At 33.8% G+C, this 18,994-nt stretch overlaps 1 protein-coding gene across 1 annotated transcript; it reads right to left on the reverse strand.

Annotated features, from left to right (window-relative positions):
• Positions 1-2,393: 2,393 nt before the first annotated feature.
• Positions 2,394-12,794, reverse strand: LOC141683817 (putative ATP synthase 24 kDa subunit, mitochondrial). The gene is made up of 7 exons (XM_074488582.1): positions 12,649-12,794; positions 11,713-11,827; positions 6,391-6,535; positions 5,964-6,074; positions 3,838-3,984; positions 2,886-3,008; positions 2,394-2,796 (listed from the first exon to the last, which is right to left on the reverse strand). Exons 1-7 carry the CDS (start codon positions 12,688-12,690, stop codon positions 2,733-2,735), a joined length of 747 nt encoding a protein of 248 aa, XP_074344683.1. The 5' UTR covers positions 12,691-12,794; the 3' UTR covers positions 2,394-2,732.
• Between the last annotated feature and the right edge of the window lie 6,200 nt (positions 12,795-18,994).

Here is an 18,994-nt window from a genome sequence, read left to right on the forward strand (position 1 = left end):
CTTCGGTCCAAGAAAAAATGACTATTCGGTTATTCGGTCTATTCGGTTCGGTCCGATTTTGGACCGAACCGACCGAATGATCAGCCCTAGAAAAGAGTAAGCGTCACGATTTCAAACAGCCGCATTATTTTGACCCTCTTCTGTCCGAGTCCAGCTGACTTTTGTTTTACATTTTATAAGAATATCCGGATTTACGCTTTAGTGATATCTAATAATAATGATCAAGGTTATAAATATTAAAAATTGGTTCGACTCGGTTTTATTTCGGAACGAAATTTTAAAATAATTACTCAGATTATTTATTAAATATCATTATTTTATTTATTTTATTTCTGTTAAATTATTTTTATTCATGTGTATTAAAACTTATATATATTTTTGTTACATAATATATAGTTATACATAGTGTAAATAAAAAATAAATTTATTTATTAATAATCATAATTAAATATATGTAAGCACGAATTAGATGTATTTCATGGCATGAATCATTACCATTTTTTCCTTCGAAGTCATGAATCACAACAATTGGCGGACATTGTATAATAAGGTTTCCTTTTGTTTACTAGTGTTATCGAACAGGTCACTCTAAAAACTAAAAACTAGAGTTATAAGAGGAAGATAAAAGTATCTTGTATTAATATATTTTAAATTTTATATTAGTATTCTTTCTGATTCAAAAATCTATTTACGGGAAATTATCAATTTAGAGGAAGGTACTTTCTAGGATTCTGCCTTTTTCAGAATTTTATATTAATATTTTAACATTTACCCTCATTCAAAAAATCTATTTATGAGTGATCATGACCTTCTATTTTTGGGACATTAATTTCTCTTTTATGCCATAATAAATTATGAAAATATTAATCTCCGGTCATCCTAAACTCATATAGTATTTTAAGCCATCAGTCATTTTAAAATCACCATCATCAAAATCTTATATTAATATTTTAACAACTAGGAGCCTTTTATTTTTCATAGATTGCGTTGATTAGCTAACAGTTAGTCACTTGGAGGCTTCCGAGAGTATAAAAATATATATGAAATTTTAAAATAATATTTTGTTTTTTCCTTTTTTTATTTCTTATCTGACCTTGTTCATTATGAAATTATGAACAATAAATAAATATATTTAATCAAGAAGTTTAAAATTCATTCTCTCGTTAAACATGTTTACTTTATTGAGCCGCTATCTCATTATTCACGAAAATAATATTATAAAATTATATTATTTATTAGTCAATGATCAACATGATATGTTTTCTATTCAAAAATATAAAAAATTGAGAAAATTACAAAATATATATTATAGGCACCACCTCACCGCTCTCACCTTCTTTTTTACCTAAGATAATAATATAACGATTTTATAAAATATTGATAAAGCATATTTATAGATATACTTGCTTTTATGATATTTCATAGGCTAAAAATTAAAAGAATTTTTTTATGAAAATATAATATATTAAGTTGATTTTAGGAGAAATAACATTTAAAAAGAAATTTAGAAAAATATCAAGATGATAAATTGATTTAAAGAGAAATAAGAAATTTTAGGAAAATATTATGACGACAATTTGATTTCAAAAATGTTAATGAAATATGTTGTAGAAACTTTAGGAGAATATTACGAATGCTGATAATTATTAATCGATACTTTTCTTTGTAATATTTTATAGGTTAAAAATTAAAAGAAAAAATTTAGGAAAATATAATGTAATAAGTTGATTTTACGAGGAATAGTAGAGAACGTTATTAAAAACAAATTTAGAAGAATATTAAGAAGGTGAGTTGATTTAAAGAGAAAGTAGAAGTTGTAGGAGAATATTACGAACGGTAAACTGATTTAAAAAGAAAATTTAGAAAAATATTACGAACGTGAGAATTCATTAATTGCTCCTGTAAGGATATGACACAGGCCTTGTGAAGCAAAATCAAACCATTAAACCAACTTCCGGTTATGGCTTATAAGACCTAAATTACCAAGAATCTGGCAAAGCAGGATTCACATGATCTGGCAACCTCAACTCTGTTTCGATATAAACATCTAAGCTACACAAGAAAACACAAAATTAGCCATGAGCGAAAGAGCAATACTAGTGGTGCCTTTCATTTATTTTGTCAAACATGCAACTTCGAGCTAAATCACACTAATCACCAAGATTTCCAATTTGATCAAACTGAGTTTTCTGCACATCATTAACAATCAACATTTTCCTCTGCTGCATGTTCCCAATTGAATTATAGAGGATAGAAGATGTATTTTATTCCAATAGTATCAACCAGTGCAACTATAGGCAGAGCAATATTTTAAAAACTAAGGCCCCGCCGACATAGTCTAAAAATCAAGGAAGTAAACACTGTTGACAGGAAATAACAATTTCCCTTGTGTCTAGAATGTAACCATGTTTAATCCGGAGTTTAGAAGAATAACATTGCATTACAAGTACGCAAAAACATTATTAAGAACAGCATTTGCATAGAATCTAAATTTATGGAAAGAAAGGTAATAGGAAACTTTTCCAAAAGCTGGAAGCTAATAAGATCAATTGCTAGAATAAGGAAAAATATTCTGTCTCGATTAAGTACAAATGAACCTTACAAGCATACTTTTATTCTTGACATTGCAGTTCTCTCATGTGATCTTGGAGATGACAAACTCTTCACTCCTGGGCAAAGACTGCTTGGAAAATTTATGCTTAAACAAAATAGTTATCCCAGTAAAAGTATATCTAGAGGAAGTTTCGGATGTCCAGAGACTTGACCTCAGGCATTTCTTCCTCCTTGAACTCCTCCCTGAATAAAATAAATATAAAATCTGAGTTTAAACAAAAAACAGTTAAAAAAATTAATAAAAGAATAAATTAAAACATTAAGACACGTACCTTTTCTTTTGAGTTTCCATAGCTTCAAGAGCATCCTTGCTCAGCTCTTCTAATTGTGCTTTAGCGATTTTAAGCTCCAACTCCTCTTCATATTTGGGTAGCTTTTCGTGACTAATGCCAAGCCTGCATGAAAATGAAAAATTAGAACTTGCAACAATCAGAAAAATGGTAGTGTGCAACATCGTGTTATGAACGAAGGACATCAATTTACATGAAAATTCTAACTTGAGTCAAATAGAAAAATAATGACTTAGAGCCACCAAACTACAAGCGCGCCTGCCCCACGTATAATATAAAATCACTCTGCCTTGACATTTTTTTGAACTTTAATCTTTAAAATATTTGAAATCGAACTTATACTAAACACTAACAGGTACTAAAATGACGTGATCAATAATAACACACTCTTGAAATAATGAAACTGTACTTCCATTTTTCTAAAAACCAATATACTCATTTAGCATATGTACAAAAGCCAATAAGTTATGTTCAATTATGTACAAAAATCATTTGCATAGAACTTGCTGCATGTTTTTAAAAAGTTCTGAGCCCACAACGTGCTTAGGTGTGATTCCGCGATAGAAGAAGCTTCTCATTTCTTTAGAAAATGAGAAGAAAATCTAGAATGCATGATTTCCCTTTTCTAATCAAGCAAGCTGTTACAAAGCTACATCCTTCGGTCCAGGTTCCCAACTTTACCAAACTTGGTTACTTGTTCATTTATATTACCTAAGCAATTTTTTTAAATGTTTGCAAGAGAATATATAATATTTGTGGTAACTTGGTTGAAACTTGAAATTGCTATTTATACACATGAAATTTGAATTCTTATTTATTTACTTGCTGTCAGTTGATCATCTTGTTTAAAATGTGCATTTGAGGGACAAAGTGAGTCAACAGCGTGTATGGACCTCTACTATCAGATAACATAGCCAGGACAATGTGCACTTACTTCTTGTTGATCTTTTCAAACTCAGCATTTAACATAGCCATTCCTTCTTTGTCAATCTTCAGCAATGGCTTTTTTATTTGTTTTTCAACTTTCTCCACAGCATCCATCATCATAGCTTCTGCGCCAAGTTCATCAGGAAGACCTCTCCTGCAAAAAGCAATTTATGTATAATGAGTGGAGCAAACAAAAGATATCATGCTCAATGATGCACAAAAATGCTCAAAGTCAATTGAAGATCGTACAGAGCATGCGAGTATATACACCTTTGCCAGCATTGCATGGCAGTGGTATAATACCTCTTAAAAGGTGACTCCTATTGCTGAAGACAGTGAAAGTACTATCAAAACTTGTGAACATTATTAGTCGTGAGAACCTGGTAAATGATGATCGCATTGCTTATTGCGAATGTGAGGTGTGTTCAATAGATAGTCATTGAAGGGGAAAACGCCGCAAGTATGGCATAAGGAAAATTTACGTTCACCAGAAATTTAAGGCAATAATACTAAAGTGAAAATTACGATTGTATAACAGATAACAGACCAAACATAGTATAAAACTACTAAACAGCCAATCAACTGTCTTGGTTAAATTTACTTTCAACTAAATGAGGAAGACTAAATGGTGATTGTCTTATTTTGGACATGAAATATGACTAAGAAAACAAAAGGCTTCGCGAGAATAAATTGATAAAATTTTCGGCGAGACTAAAATAGCCTTTTGTTTCTTGGTTAATTTTTAAATTTCCGTTAAATTAAATGATCTAATTACTATTGGAAATTAATAGATGAGTAGGTACCACAGTTGTTAGGTTGTTGGCATCGCAGTGCCACAGACGGTTTTTCAGATGGAGATGGCAAAGTTATATATACAATTATACTATTTTCCAGGTTTAGTTAGTATTGAAATAAAATGATTACCAGCGCCCCATACATAAGAACTAATCGCATATGATAATGTGGGTCGTTGGTAACTTGGTATATATAACCTACTATGACGCTGCACAAAAAGAATGTCAGTTCTACGATTTATTAAGTGTTTAAAAGTCTAAAATAGATAGCGACGGAGGACATATTTAACTTCACTATATAGACTATCATACTTTTTTTGAAGGATATAGACTATCATTCTTGTATACAGTCAAAATGGTTTATAGTTGGGTAGTTCATACTATAACTTTCTCAACCAATTTGCAATACTTTGTCCACGCTCTAAATTTAGCACAAGTGTAAACAGTCAACAGGTGTAAGTAATTTGAAGTAGATACAATTGATCTAATTTTAAGTAACAACTATTCTCGAATAGTCTGAACAATTATTAGATTATGACTACCTGAGCTTCTCAGGGTCCTTGTCATTAGTTGACGTACTTATAAAGACATGATCAAAAGTGTCTATTGAATATTTCTCTGACTCTTGCCTTTTTTGAATTACTAACATCTAAATCCATACATACAGCTATTTTGAATATCAATACAACGAATTCATAAGTATGTACAAGCTGATCAATTAAATAAATATTTTTACACCTTGATGGATATGGAAAATTAAATAATATTAGAATATAATAGTTAAAAGCTTCTCACTTAATATAATGTCTTGTATCCAAAAATGAGAAACAACGTACAAGAAGTCAAGAACATCCTGTTTCCATGTTGTGCTAAACACATATAACATGCAAGTTGTATATTCAAGTTACTGTAAAAGTATAAATCTTTACCAGATATCACCCTGCATATTGATGAATAACAACTAACATCTTCTTAGCAAGAAGATTCTTTTCAATAAAGGTGACATTTTAAACACGATTTGCATGTATGCACTGTAAAGACTTTATACAGATAATTGCGAAATTAAAATTGGAGAAATAAATATGAAAGTCAGCCTGCCCGTATATTTTTAAGCATAAACAATAAAGAACTGCCATATACTACAGTGACATTTTAAACGCGATTTGCATGTCCGCACTTTAAAGAATTTATGTAGATAATTGCGAAATTAAAATTGCAGAGATAAATATGAAAGTCAGGCTGCCTTTATATTTTTAAGCATAAACAATAAAAAACTGCCATATACTACAGTGAAAACTTCACAAGACTAAAAACATTAAAAATTAATGTTATTACGTACTTGATTCTTATCTCCTTCAATGCCAACATATGTGTACGAGCATCTTCAATATCTTTTGTTCGTGACTGAATGGTGTACTTAATTCTCTCAGACTCTGAAAACAACTGTGCTCTGCAGATAGAAAACATAAGACAGATTAAAGTATCTCGGCCAAATAGATAATGCTACACAAAGCATCACCATACATTATTAAAGTTGAGCAGAATTCAAACTATTAGCAGGGAGTACCATACCACAGGATCTTACTTTAAATAGTGTAGAAGTAATTGGTACATTTAATGAGTCCGCATACGCACATGCGCGCGCAAACACACACATACTTGTCCATTATTTTCTTATCATTCTCAAACATATAACTTCGTTAATAAGATTTCAGCATAAATTTTGAGGAAGAGATGTTAAGCTAACTAAAGAAATGAAGTCTCACTTTTCTCTTATAGTCTTCATGACTTTTGCATAATGAGACACAGCAGCAGGGTCCTCGGGATCTAGGGTGATCTTCTCTGTGCGAAGTATCCCCATGGCTGTCTCGTATTTCTTTTTAACATCAAGAAAAATGTTTTTGAGCATCTCTGCACATATAAGGGTAAATAATGTGTTTTCAAATATATAAACTTCAATTATCGACATATAATGTACTGAAAGATAACAAGATAACACATTTCCATGGACAGGTAATCTTGAGCACATTATTCTCATGAAGCATTATTACACTTTAAGCAACATGGGAAATATCATTGTTAAGCAAGTCCATATATATAGATACATATACAAAATACAAAATTCTTATAGTAACACCCAATTACTAACTATAACTTTTAATTAAGACTATGCTAGGTTAATTAGAATTATAACAACAGATTTAAATGTCTTTATCACAAATAACAATTAAAGTTTGGGAGGGAAAACTATTGAAAAGGTAATGCCTAACATAAAAAGTGAAGGCGAGCTATATTACAATATTAATTACCTAACTCCACGACACACAAGTACATTCGGGTTATGGGATTCTAATACAATTGAAAATACATCATCAAATATTCATTTCATTTCTGTTCTCCGCTAAAAATATAATTTTTTATTCAGATAGGTACGGAATTGTCGACCGACAGTAGTAATATTACTATTAGGTGTTAAAGGGAATATAGCTAAGAATAGTCAAGTAAGGGCAAGTATGTCTTTTCCTATTTTTCTGTGTAATTCTGTTAGGAGAGCCTATATAAGGACTTGTATGTTGTAATTAGGACTATGTGGAATATATGAAAAGGAATCTATTTCCACCAATCTCTTTCTCTCTCTATAATTGCTTTCTCTCTCTAGGGTTTTTACCTCAATTCCCTCTCTAAACTCTGTCTCTCTCTCAATTCTGATCTCAATCTCTCTGTTTCTCTTCTAATTTTTCTCTGATTCTCTCTGATCTGTTCTATAATCTCTATTTCTAGCTGTTTTACTTACATTTCTGCACTTATAAACCAGAAAATACCAAAAACATACAAAAAAACCCTCTAAAAACACAAGTAAACCATGACAAATTGGTATCAGAGCTCTAAATCTAGATCAGCCACCGCTTCAAACATGTTGAGCACTCAATTCCGAGCAGATCGAGCCTAGGTACTCAGTAATCGCAGCTCAAAGTTCAGATCTTGAATTTTGCACTCACTCCAGGTGTATTTCAATCTCTAGTTACAGATCTGTTTTTAAGTTGTTGAGATCAGTGTCAATTTCTGTTGATTTTGCTTATTGCTGTGAGATTAGATCTAGTTAGTATCAGTTGTGATTGATATTGAAGATATTACAGAATTATTAGGTTAAAAACTCTGTTCCTGTGTTTTGATTGATACTGTGTACTGAAGACTGAAGTTAGGGCCACAGTTTTGGATTGAAGTATTGTGTGTGGAATTTGTGTTGAGTAGATATATTAGTAATGGAGGTGTTGAATCAACATCAAGCCTTAACTGATGAAGAGGAACTTAATAGAAACTAGAAAGATAGATAAGTTGGAGGCTACAATTAAGATAGCTAAGGAGATGATGGTGAAATTTCTACAGGAAGGATTTGTTAATCCATTTGGTTCTAATAAAAAGAAAAAATCTAGGGAGAAAGGAACTGAAACCATTTGGGCAAACTAAGAGTTTACAGCATCTTAAATTGCAATTTCCTAGGTTTGAGCAGAATAAGGCTGTAGAGGATTGGTTTCATGATTGTAATCAGTATTTTGAGATATATGGAGTGGGTGAAGGAAAGAAGGTTGCTATTGCTGGTATGCATTTGGAAGGATATGCTAAAAGTTGGTATCAGTTGTATATATTGGAAAATCCTTATACTGAATGGAGTCACTTCACTAGAAGTTTGGTGGCTAGGTTTAGTGTAAAGGAACATGTGCTCTTGTTTGAGAAATTCAAACAACTTAGACAGGAAGGATCAGTGGAACAGTACTATAATAAATTTGAAGGATTTATGGAACAACTTAAAGAGAAGGTGCCATCACTGTCAGAAGATTACTTTACAGAGTGCTTTATTTGTGGTCTTTAAAAAGAAATTCAATTAGTAGTTCAGCTATTAGCACCTGAATCTGTTGATCAGGCTTATAAGAAGGCTAGATGCTGTGAACAATCAAGGAAACCAGATCAGAAGGCTGGTAACAATGGGTCATCTAATGTTGATAAAGGAAAAGCTATGGTTTTAGAAGTTCAAAAGAAGGCTGGTAAGAGTTTCAATCTGAAAATGATTTATGAAAAGCAGAATGCAGAGACTTTGAATTTAGAGAACTGAGGAGGGTTCTCAAGAAATGGTTGTCTCAGTTTATGCCACTGAAGGAGTGCAAGGTAACCAAACAATTACTTTGACTGGACTCGAGGGAAAGAAACAGTTTTCTATATTGGTGAATGGGGGAAGTACTCATAGCTTCATTGATGAAAACACTGCCAAGCAACTGAAATGTGAGTTAGTAAAGACTGCTCCAATGAAGGTTTTAGTGGCTAATGGCAATTACTTGACTAGTCAGTATGATTGCAAGAATTTTGCATGGCAGATTGCAGGGCATCAATTCCAAACTGATGTAAAGACACTAGCACTACCCATAGGAAGTTATGACTTGGTGCTTGGGGTAGACTGGATGGGAACTCTAGGGCCAGTTACCTTTGATTTTAAGAACTTGCAGATGCAGTTTAGAAATCAAGGTAAAATGATAACTCTTAACAGAAAACTCAAAGCCAGAGAAACCGAGACTACAACAGATGACTGCAAACCAATTTTTCAGCAGTTGTCAAAGACAAGAAAATGGCCTAATGTTCCTGTTAGATGTGGTGGAGAAACCTGAAGGAATGATGCTAAATCATCAACCAATAGAAGAAGACTCAAATACGGGATATTCAAGGGAACTTCAAGAGTTACTGGAACACTATGCTGATATATTCAAAACCCCAGAAGGGCTACCTCCTCAGAGGGATATTGAACATTCTATTGAGCTAAAGGAAGGGTCACAACCATTTTCTATGAGACCCTATAGGAACTCATTTGACCAAAAAAATGAGATTGAGAAACTTGTGGCTGAGATGTTGGAATCTGGTGTTATAAGGCCCAGTAACTCTCCTTTTGCATCTCCTATATTGTTGGTAAGAAAAAAAGATGGAACTTGGCGATTTTCCATAGATTACAGGAAGCTTAACTCTATCACTATCAAGAATAGATTTCCAATTCCCTTGATTGAAGAATTATTAGATGAACTTCATGGAGCTCAATTCTTTATCAAGTTGGACTTAAGGGCTGGTTACCATCAAGTCAGAATGAAGGAGGGAGATGTGGAAAAAACAGCCTTTAGGACTCATCTGGAGCATTATGAGTTCACTATGATGTCATTTGGCCTCACTGATGCCCCAACAACCTTTCAGAATTTAATGAATGATGTGTTTAGGACCCATTTAAGGAAGTTTACTTTGGTCTTCTTTGATGATATTCTGGTTTACTCTAAAACAACTGAAGATCACTTGCAGCATCTACAACAGGTGTTCAGTCTTATGAGGAAGCACCAGCTGTTTGCTAAGCAAACCAAATGTGAGTTTATGACTACTCATGTAGCTTACTTAGGCCATATCATCAGCAGAGAGGGGGTTGCTGTGGATCAGTCAAAGGTTACTGACATGCTAGCATGGCCTGTTCCTAAAGATTTGAAAGCTTTAAGGGGTTTTCTGGGTTTAAGTGGTTATTACAGGAAATTTGTAAAAGGTTATGGCATCATAGCTAAACCTTTAACAAATCTGCTACAAAAGTATAGTTTCAGACTGAGGAAGCCACAACAACTTTCCAGACTCTTAAGCAGGCCATGACTAATACCCCTGCATTGAGATTGCCAGATTTTACAAAGGAATTTACAGTGGAGTCAGATGCCTGTAATAATGGAATTGGAGCTGTGTTGAATCAGGAGGGACAACCACTGGCTTACTTTAGTAAGGCTTTAGGGGTTAGGGGCCAGGCTATGTCAACCTATGAAAAAGAATTGATGGCAGTTGTAGCAGCTGTGAAGAAATGGTCTCCTTACCTTATGGATAAACATTTCTTTATTAAGACAGATCATTGGGCTCTCAAGTTCTTGGCAGAACAGAAGCTAAGCAATCTGTTGCAGCAGAAGTGGATTAGTAAATTGCTGGGATACAATTATACTATTATCAACAGACAGGGCAAAGACAACATTGTTGCTGATGCTTTATCCAGAATGCATGAAGACACAGCTGTGGCTGAGCCTTCTTCTGCACGGAACCCTGAGGACATGGTTTCAATCTCAAGGGGGGGGGTTTTCATGACTGACAGTAGCAATATTACTATTAGGTGTTAAAGGGAATATAGCTAAGAATAGTCGAGTAAGGTCAAGTATGCCTTTTCCTATTTTTCTGTGTATTTCTGTTAGGAGAGCCTATATAAGGACTTGTATGCTGTGACTAGGACTATGTGGAATATATGAAAAGGAATCTATTTCCACCAATCTCTTTCTCTCTCTATAATTGCTTTCTCTCTCTAGGGTTTCTACCTCAATTCCCTCTCTAAACTCTGTCTCTCTCTCAATTCTGATCTCAATCTCTCTGTTTCTCTTCTAATTTCTCTCTGATTCTCTCTGATCTGTTCTATAATCTCTATTTCTAGCTGTTTTACTTACATTTATGCACTTATAAACCAGAAAATACCAAAAACATACAAAAAAAATCTCTAAAACACAAGTAAACCATGACAGGAATCTACATGCTCAAATCACAAATAAATAGCATGCAGTCGGTCAAACGAGCAATATAAAGGAACACATATGGAATATATTTAAGAATTAAATTGTATTTAAAGCTTTAATTAAACTATTAAAACTCATTAAAAAATATATATACATCATCTCTTCATAGACAACAAGACAAGGTAAAAAATGCTGAACAATTGTACATGATCTCAACAAACAACAAAGAGCTAAATTAATATATCGATACTCCAGACCCACAATTACGTTAACCCTTTTCATTGGTATAATATCAGAAGTCATATTTGTCTTCTTTGTTTGAATTCTCTTAAAATATTCATATATTCTTAGTCAATTGATTGAAACTTCAGTTTAGTGCCGAATTAACAAATCAAAAGGCAGTCTAGAAATCTTAGTCGAATCATGCATCAAACTGCTGCGCGTGTCAACTTTGTCTGGACAAGGAAATCGCCGTATGTTTCATTTAATAACAAAGCCACTTTCAGCAGAAACGATCTTATATATATTACTCACCATCTCCCTTTAGTTTGGGAGGAGGAGCATTGCCTTCTGTGGCAGGGGGAGCAGTGGCAAATAGCCGAACTGGAGCTGCATGCTCTGATTGAAGGATAGCAGGGCCAGTGTAAACCTGAAAAATCATAATTTTGTATGAAATGATCACCCTCTAGTAACTACTAATTAAGAAAAAACTATTACACACAAACATGCTAAAGAGCATATGTATTAAAAAGCATAGTGCCGGCTTCAAAATCACGCTTAAACTACCATAGCCCTACATTTATAGCAGATACATAAAATTATTACAAAACACCCCTGACAATTTTAGTTCCACAAGGAAGCAATTTAAATTTCTTTTATTATACACCATAAATCTAGAATTATTCTAATAATTTACTTAACCTCACACAATAAAGCTACATCACGAATCACAAATAATGCCATCTCTATAAAATAATACCGTATGAAGTTATACGTGGTAAATATTAGACTATTTAACCTGTTAGCTCTCTCCTATAAAGCACTTCGCACAATAGCCACTACAAAGCAAGCTCACCATTTGCTCTTAATACCATAAAGTAAATAACATCTTCGACATCTTCATTTCAAAATTATATCATCTCGTAGCCGAGTTGTCAATTACTAATTGAAAATTCACATCTCGTAAATAAAATTAAATCCAAAACCATACGACCCTGGGTAAGATCTACAATGTGTACTCGATTTTATTAACCACCAGTGTTTGAATGTGAACCTTTGATATAAATCACAAACAATAAGCACATACACAAATTATTATTTCATAAAACTAGATATAAATTAAACATAAAAATTGAATACACAGATTATATAGCATAACAATTGAAAAATTAACAGAAATGACAGAGAGAGATGGGGAGAGAGAGGGGGAGAGAGAGATGGGGGGAGGGAGGGGGAGAGAGAGAGAGAGACCTGTCGAGTAGATCTGGAGAGGAGTCGAGAAGCGAAAGCCATTTGGAATTGATCGGAGACGACTATCTCAAAAACAAGGGCTTGTAAAAGTGGCTAGACGATGCTTTCATTTATGTACAGGGAAATTGCAGTGTTATTTGTGGTGTGTCAGCTGTGTTTGGGCTTTGGTGATTGGGTTAGTTAATTGGGCTAAGTTCAAGACCAGTTAGATTGTTGACCATATCCGACCCACTCCATTTTAGTTTGGAATTATATTATTTTCAAAATTAAGTTTAAATTATACTAGTATATAACCCCATAGTCGTTTTTATCATTATATATTATAAATCATAATTTTAATAATATGTTATTTATAGGATTCGATCTTATATCACTTCAATAATAATTTTTAAAATTATATCTAAGGGTACTCATCAATTTAATATGACGGTTCTAGATTGAGTGACCAAGGACCAACAGCCAAACTTTTAATATTTCTTTTTTAATATAATAATATAAATATATTTTATTTTTAATCTGAAAAAATTATTTTTTTGGTCCGAGAGAAGATATAATTCAAAATTTTCCAAAGTATTTACTTTACAAACAAAAATTAATTCATTTATTAAAATGTTGAAAAACAGCCGAAACAAATTTACGGACTGATAATACAATATGATTAATAAAAAACAAATAAATTAAACAAACATTCGCCTTTTTTGAGATCATTTGCCATATAGAATAAAACTTTTTGAATAAAAAAAATTATAATAGCATTATAAGCACTCCAATATACAACATCCTTCGAACTAGTAGTATCATAATTGAAATTTACATAAATGACATCGATGGCCAATATTCATTATTTTTTAATTGTATCAACTTAAATTGGGTGAAAAGTTCCCAAAATTATAAACAATACTTTGTTCTAAAAAGTAAACTATTTTCATATTTATTATCGTTCCAGTTTTGATTCAACACTTCCATATCTCCCAAAAACATAATATAAATCTTTTCCAACAAAGCCACATCAAAACACGCAAATATTTTAAATAAAACATACTAACACCGAAATAGATGGATAAAAAAATTAATAATCTTAATAACAAGTTATCAATAAGATGTCATCAAAAAAAATTAAATCTCACCAAAAAAGAAGTTCATCGAAACATTTGAAAAATAAAATAGAGGATAGAAAAACGAAAAGGCCTTAATCGGCGAAAAGGTATTCGAGATATGCGGAATAGAGTATGTAAGAGGGAGTTTTTTTTTTGAATAAAAGAAACTTTCATTAAAATCAAATATCCGACATTAGAGTCTCCAACCCAGAATGCGGAGGAGACGAAAAATCAATGAAACTGTTTCACGTACAGGGGTGCCTAGCTAACAAATGAGCAACCTTGTTTGCTTGTTTCTTAGAAAAACCCAACGAGATCAAAGCTTGTCTACCCAGGAGAAAACGGCAATGTTCTATAATAGCTCCTTCCTCCAAACGATTCCGCACCCCTCCTTTGATAGCCTGCACGCTGAGGAGAGAGTCGCTCTCAACACAAATAGTTTGTCCACCAAATTCAGAGCACCATTTTAGAGCTTCAATGATTCTAACCAACTTAGCTTCCAGAACTTGTACTCTGCCTGCAAATTTCATTACTAACCCTTGCAGAAACGTGTCATTGTTGTGACGACTGAGAATTTTGCGACGTAATTAAGTCAATAAAGTATGTTCTATGTGATGTGATTATAATCATGTGATTAAGTGTTGATTAATTGTCTTGGCTGTATATTAGAATATAGGAGCGTAAATAAAAACGTTCCAATTAAATAGTCAGCTTAGGAGTTAAGCTGTGTTGTCGGGCCGTCAGGTAGAATGGAACCCGTCCTAATAAGGAGTTAAAGAATATAAAATGTGATTGCTTGTCTGTGTGCATGACTATGTGCTCTGTGACATTTTTATGAATTCAAAGGAATTGTTTGATTTAAATAAAGGTTTATTTAACCTTCGCGCATTTTTATAAAATCATCTGAGTAAGATAACTGCATGAGATTTGTTCTGTTATCCTCGTAATAATCATGTAGACTTTCTAAAAATGATGGACGGATTTATTTGGTGATCGTTGCATTTTAAATTGATTTTTATGTGATAAAGTGTTATTATAAGCACGAACTTGCGAAAATCATATAAAATCAACCGTTCGCTCAAAAATCTATTATGAGTAATGGTTGAAAAACTAATTTCGAGATCTACGTTTTAAAATCATCAATCGCTATAATTTCCAACTTTCTGAGAGAGAAGTATTTATTTTTCCACCAATAATCTATGGGAGTAAAAAGAGAGAGGAAAATCAATTTATAAAAGGGAATTAGTAATGTACTAAATTGCCTTTGTCCTTGATTGTGTATAAACTCATCCTCCCCCCCTTTTCTTTTCTTTTTCCCGAGCACCCCATTCTCTCTTCTCTCTTTCTTTCTCACTCTCTCTCGGCTCTTCTTTTGCTCTCTTGGTATACTACTTGTTTCTTTGATAACTATCACCAATCCTTCTCAAAATCTCTTGTTAAACACATATAAGTAGTTATTGGAGTATGCATGTGTGAATATCTTCTTGCATGCAAGCTCGATGTGTGTGTGTGTGTGTGTGTTCATGCTTGATGCGTGTGTACGTATGTATATATGATCTAATATATGCTGAAGGAGGTGATTTTATGATTGAAAAATGATTTCAAAGCTAAATGAGTCTTGCATGTGCCTTGTGTGTGCATAAATCGGAGGTTTCAAGGTTGGAAACCCCGAAATGGGGCACCACCGAGAAACCACCGCCACCGGTGATGAACTCTGGTGAAGCGGTGGTGAGTTGTGATGTTAAAAACTGAACTCTAATACCACAAAACTTGATTTTGGTGTTTGCATGCTTGGATTCTTTAAATTCCAAAAAAAAGGTTTTGATTTTTAAAGTTAAGTTGATAATTGCTTAATAGGAATGAGTTGTTGATTTGATTTTGATTATGGGTTGATTTGTGATTTAAGGATTAAGAAAATCATTTGCATGTGTTGTATTTTTGAAAAACCCGAATGGGATCTTGGTTTTAAAAGATCAAAAATGAATTTTAGTAATGATCATGACTTGTTGATGTTCATTCTTGGAAATTAGCGAAGTTTGAATGATAAAATTACTTAATGTTTACATGTACCAAAAAGGGTTATGTTCTTTTGTGATTTAAGTATGTTAATTGATAACAATGATTCTATGATAATTGGACTTGTATGTTTGATTGGATGCAAAATTTGGGAATGCATGGTGAAGGTTTTGGTTCGACCTTGTGCTAATAAAAAAAAGAGAATTGATTTTGTGACTTGATTTTGGTATAATTAAGGTTTAACTAGAAAGTAATAAGATTGTATGTTGATTTAAAAGAGGAATTGTGAATGCATGTTTTGGTTTGATTGTGATTGTGATTGTGGTTAAGAGTAAAGTTATATTTCGTATGATGTGTTATGTGCTTATGTGTATAAGCTGTATTCGTATACTCGGGTCAAGGATATAATCGAGTTATCGTATTGAGTGATCGTTCCGGGAACGAGAGTTGAGAACTGATTAAGATTTTGGTTTTTATTGTAGATTCGGAGCGTGAGGGCATTCAGGCTAGGAAAGGAAAGGGTATACTAGGTGGCAGTAGTTCAACCTTCAGGAAAGCATATTCAGGCAAGTAACTCTGATTACTTGTGTAAATGATTATAAAGAGAATGTTGTTCATACCATGTAGAGTATTGAACTGTTTAATTAGTGAAACCCTGATATTAATTTGAGATACCCTGCCTTTGATCTTGATAAACTGTTATTGATAAGCTTACTGATTCAACCCTTCTGTAGCCTGTTCTTTCTGTTCAAGTTATTTATTAAGCCATGAATTGTATTGAACCCTATAATTATCCTTGCGAACCCTATTTAATGATACCTTATTTCCTGATCACCCTATTGATCCCTAAACAGATGTTGATCATTCTAACTTAAGTACCTTGTTATCCTTTAAACATAATCCTTAAGAATTGTTCCTTGCTTATCCTTGAATCACTCCCTGAACTTTGTTTTTCTTAAAATTAAACTTAAGAATGAGTTTCGACTCGGAAGAGTCTGAATGATTTCATATTCTTGGTAATGATAAAATGGATTTTAGAAAACCTATTTGTTTTTCCAACTCAAGGTTTTCCAAACGAATTCCTGATGGATTGGATTGGGACGTAAGAGGCTAGTGGGACTAGTCCAGTCAGGGTAAGAGGCTAGCGGGGCTATTCCAACTTAAGGCTGAAATTATGTCGATTGGTACCTTAAAAACCGGATGGAGGTCGGTACGGGCTGATCACCCGTATTATAATGAAATGGAAAGATAAAGTGATCCAATCAAGGGTTCTAATTGGTTATTTAAAAGAGAACTGAAACTTTCTGTTCAGTAAATTGATTCTTGAAAATGAAAATGGTTTATATTGTTTTGAAAAGAGTTGATTATGTTAATGTGTAGCTTAAAGCTTGAGAACCCTGATTTTTTAATTTGTTGATCATATGATTGATTCCATATAATGAAATACTGTTGCTTTCCTCTTTCTGAAAGATCTATTCTGATCCTTTAATGATTTGTGATGAATGTCGGCTTTCGTCCTACGCTGAGCCTTGTTCCTTAAAAGCCCCATATTGTTCCTTCAAAACCTTTCATTAACCCAAAAGCTGGAAATCTGCCACCTAGAACAAATAAAGTAGAATGCCCTGAGTTTGGTAAAGTATATTGTGTATTGATATCGTAGAACTGCTTTATAGTTACTTGCTGAGTTTTATACTCATATGTTTTGTTTTAATCTAACCATGGCAGTTAAGCAAGAAGATGGTCAGGCTTAGGCGCACTGCTCGTAAGACCGTACCTGGTGGTCCCTATCGTTTTGAGGGCTTCCGGTTGCCAGAGCAGGTAGTGATATTTTTGAGTGAGCACGTGCCTAGAAGGAAATTTGTAAAGATACCATGGGTTATCTGTCGGTTCCCAGCCGGAATCGATATTGTTTATTTAATAATATTTTGGGGTTGTAAGTTATATTTTATGATTGGTAGCTGTAATCTTGTCTCATACTTTATCATGTTGATCCTGTTAGTAGTTAATCGGGGTTTATGTTTATTCAATTATTAGATTAAAGGTGTGTGAGTCCTCATTTCCTAACCCCGAGATTGAGGGCATCACAAGTTGGTATCAGAGCTACAGGATCTAGTCCCTGAGACAAGTTAGGAATAATAAAAGGTGGTATTTTGGGTATATGTATATCGCGAGAGAGTTCGACCCATATAGAGTTGATTAGACTATTAGGTATAGTCTAAGGAAAGTATTTATTAGTGCAGTGGAAACTAGAGTTAGGGCGTGAGTTAGCTGGAAGCTATATTTAACCCTAACATTGTTTCTTGGTTGTTGTTTTGTGTTTTCTCTCAGGATCCTAGTAGTGGTAGTGACTCAGACTCAGAGATTAGTTTGACTGATACCCCAGTGGACCCCATTCCACCCTCCCCAGAGGAGCGTGTGTATGTTAGTTCAGACCCAGAGGAGGACCCTTCTGAGAGTAGTGAGATCCCTATGCAGATTTCACCTTTGAGGCCAGATTCAGAGATCCCTGCCCCTGAGCTATAATCTGAGATGCCTAAGACTGTACATGTCAGTGTTGGTGGCAAGTTAGCCCAGGATCAAGACTTTGTTTACTCATGCATTCCTGAGTTGGGAGCTTTGGTGGATAGGCTAGCCAGAGAGTCTAGGCAGAGTGCTTCAGTTATGGATGAGTAGTGGAGAGCTAGGATTCAGTTGATGGAGCAGGTTGCCAGGAGGAGATTGGATGAGGGACCATCCACTAGTGATGCTGATGCTGAGGCCCGGAGGCTGCATAAGATCATTCGCTGGATGTTGGTTGTGTTGAGAGAGATTATGGATGATTAGACGGGATTGTTGGTTGAGCCCGTAGATCGTTGTTTTTTTCAGCGCCAGCAGGATTTGGGATACTTGGTCAGATGTCGGGATCCCTTTTTCATTTATCTTGTTGTATTTCAGAACTATGTTGTCGCAGTAGCTGTTAGAAGTTAGGGGTAGATAGGGGGATATTTTCCAGTTTTTCCTCTATTTAACCCTGCTATATTATTGTACTTTATTTCCGAACTTGTGATAGCCAGACTTTTCTTTATGTACCCTTTGTTTAAATAAATCCATTATCCTGTTTCCATTGCGCACCCTAAATATCTCATAAATTGTTCTACATATCATGTTTCTATACAACCATATTTTCGTATAACCATGTTTAAAGATCGTAAAACCCTATTCTGTGCCATGGTAAAACAACACTGATATGAGAA

The sequence above is a fragment of the Apium graveolens genome, chromosome 9, assembly GCF_009905375.1.
Source record: "Apium graveolens cultivar Ventura chromosome 9, ASM990537v1, whole genome shotgun sequence".
Lineage (NCBI taxonomy): Eukaryota > Viridiplantae > Streptophyta > Magnoliopsida > Apiales > Apiaceae > Apium > Apium graveolens.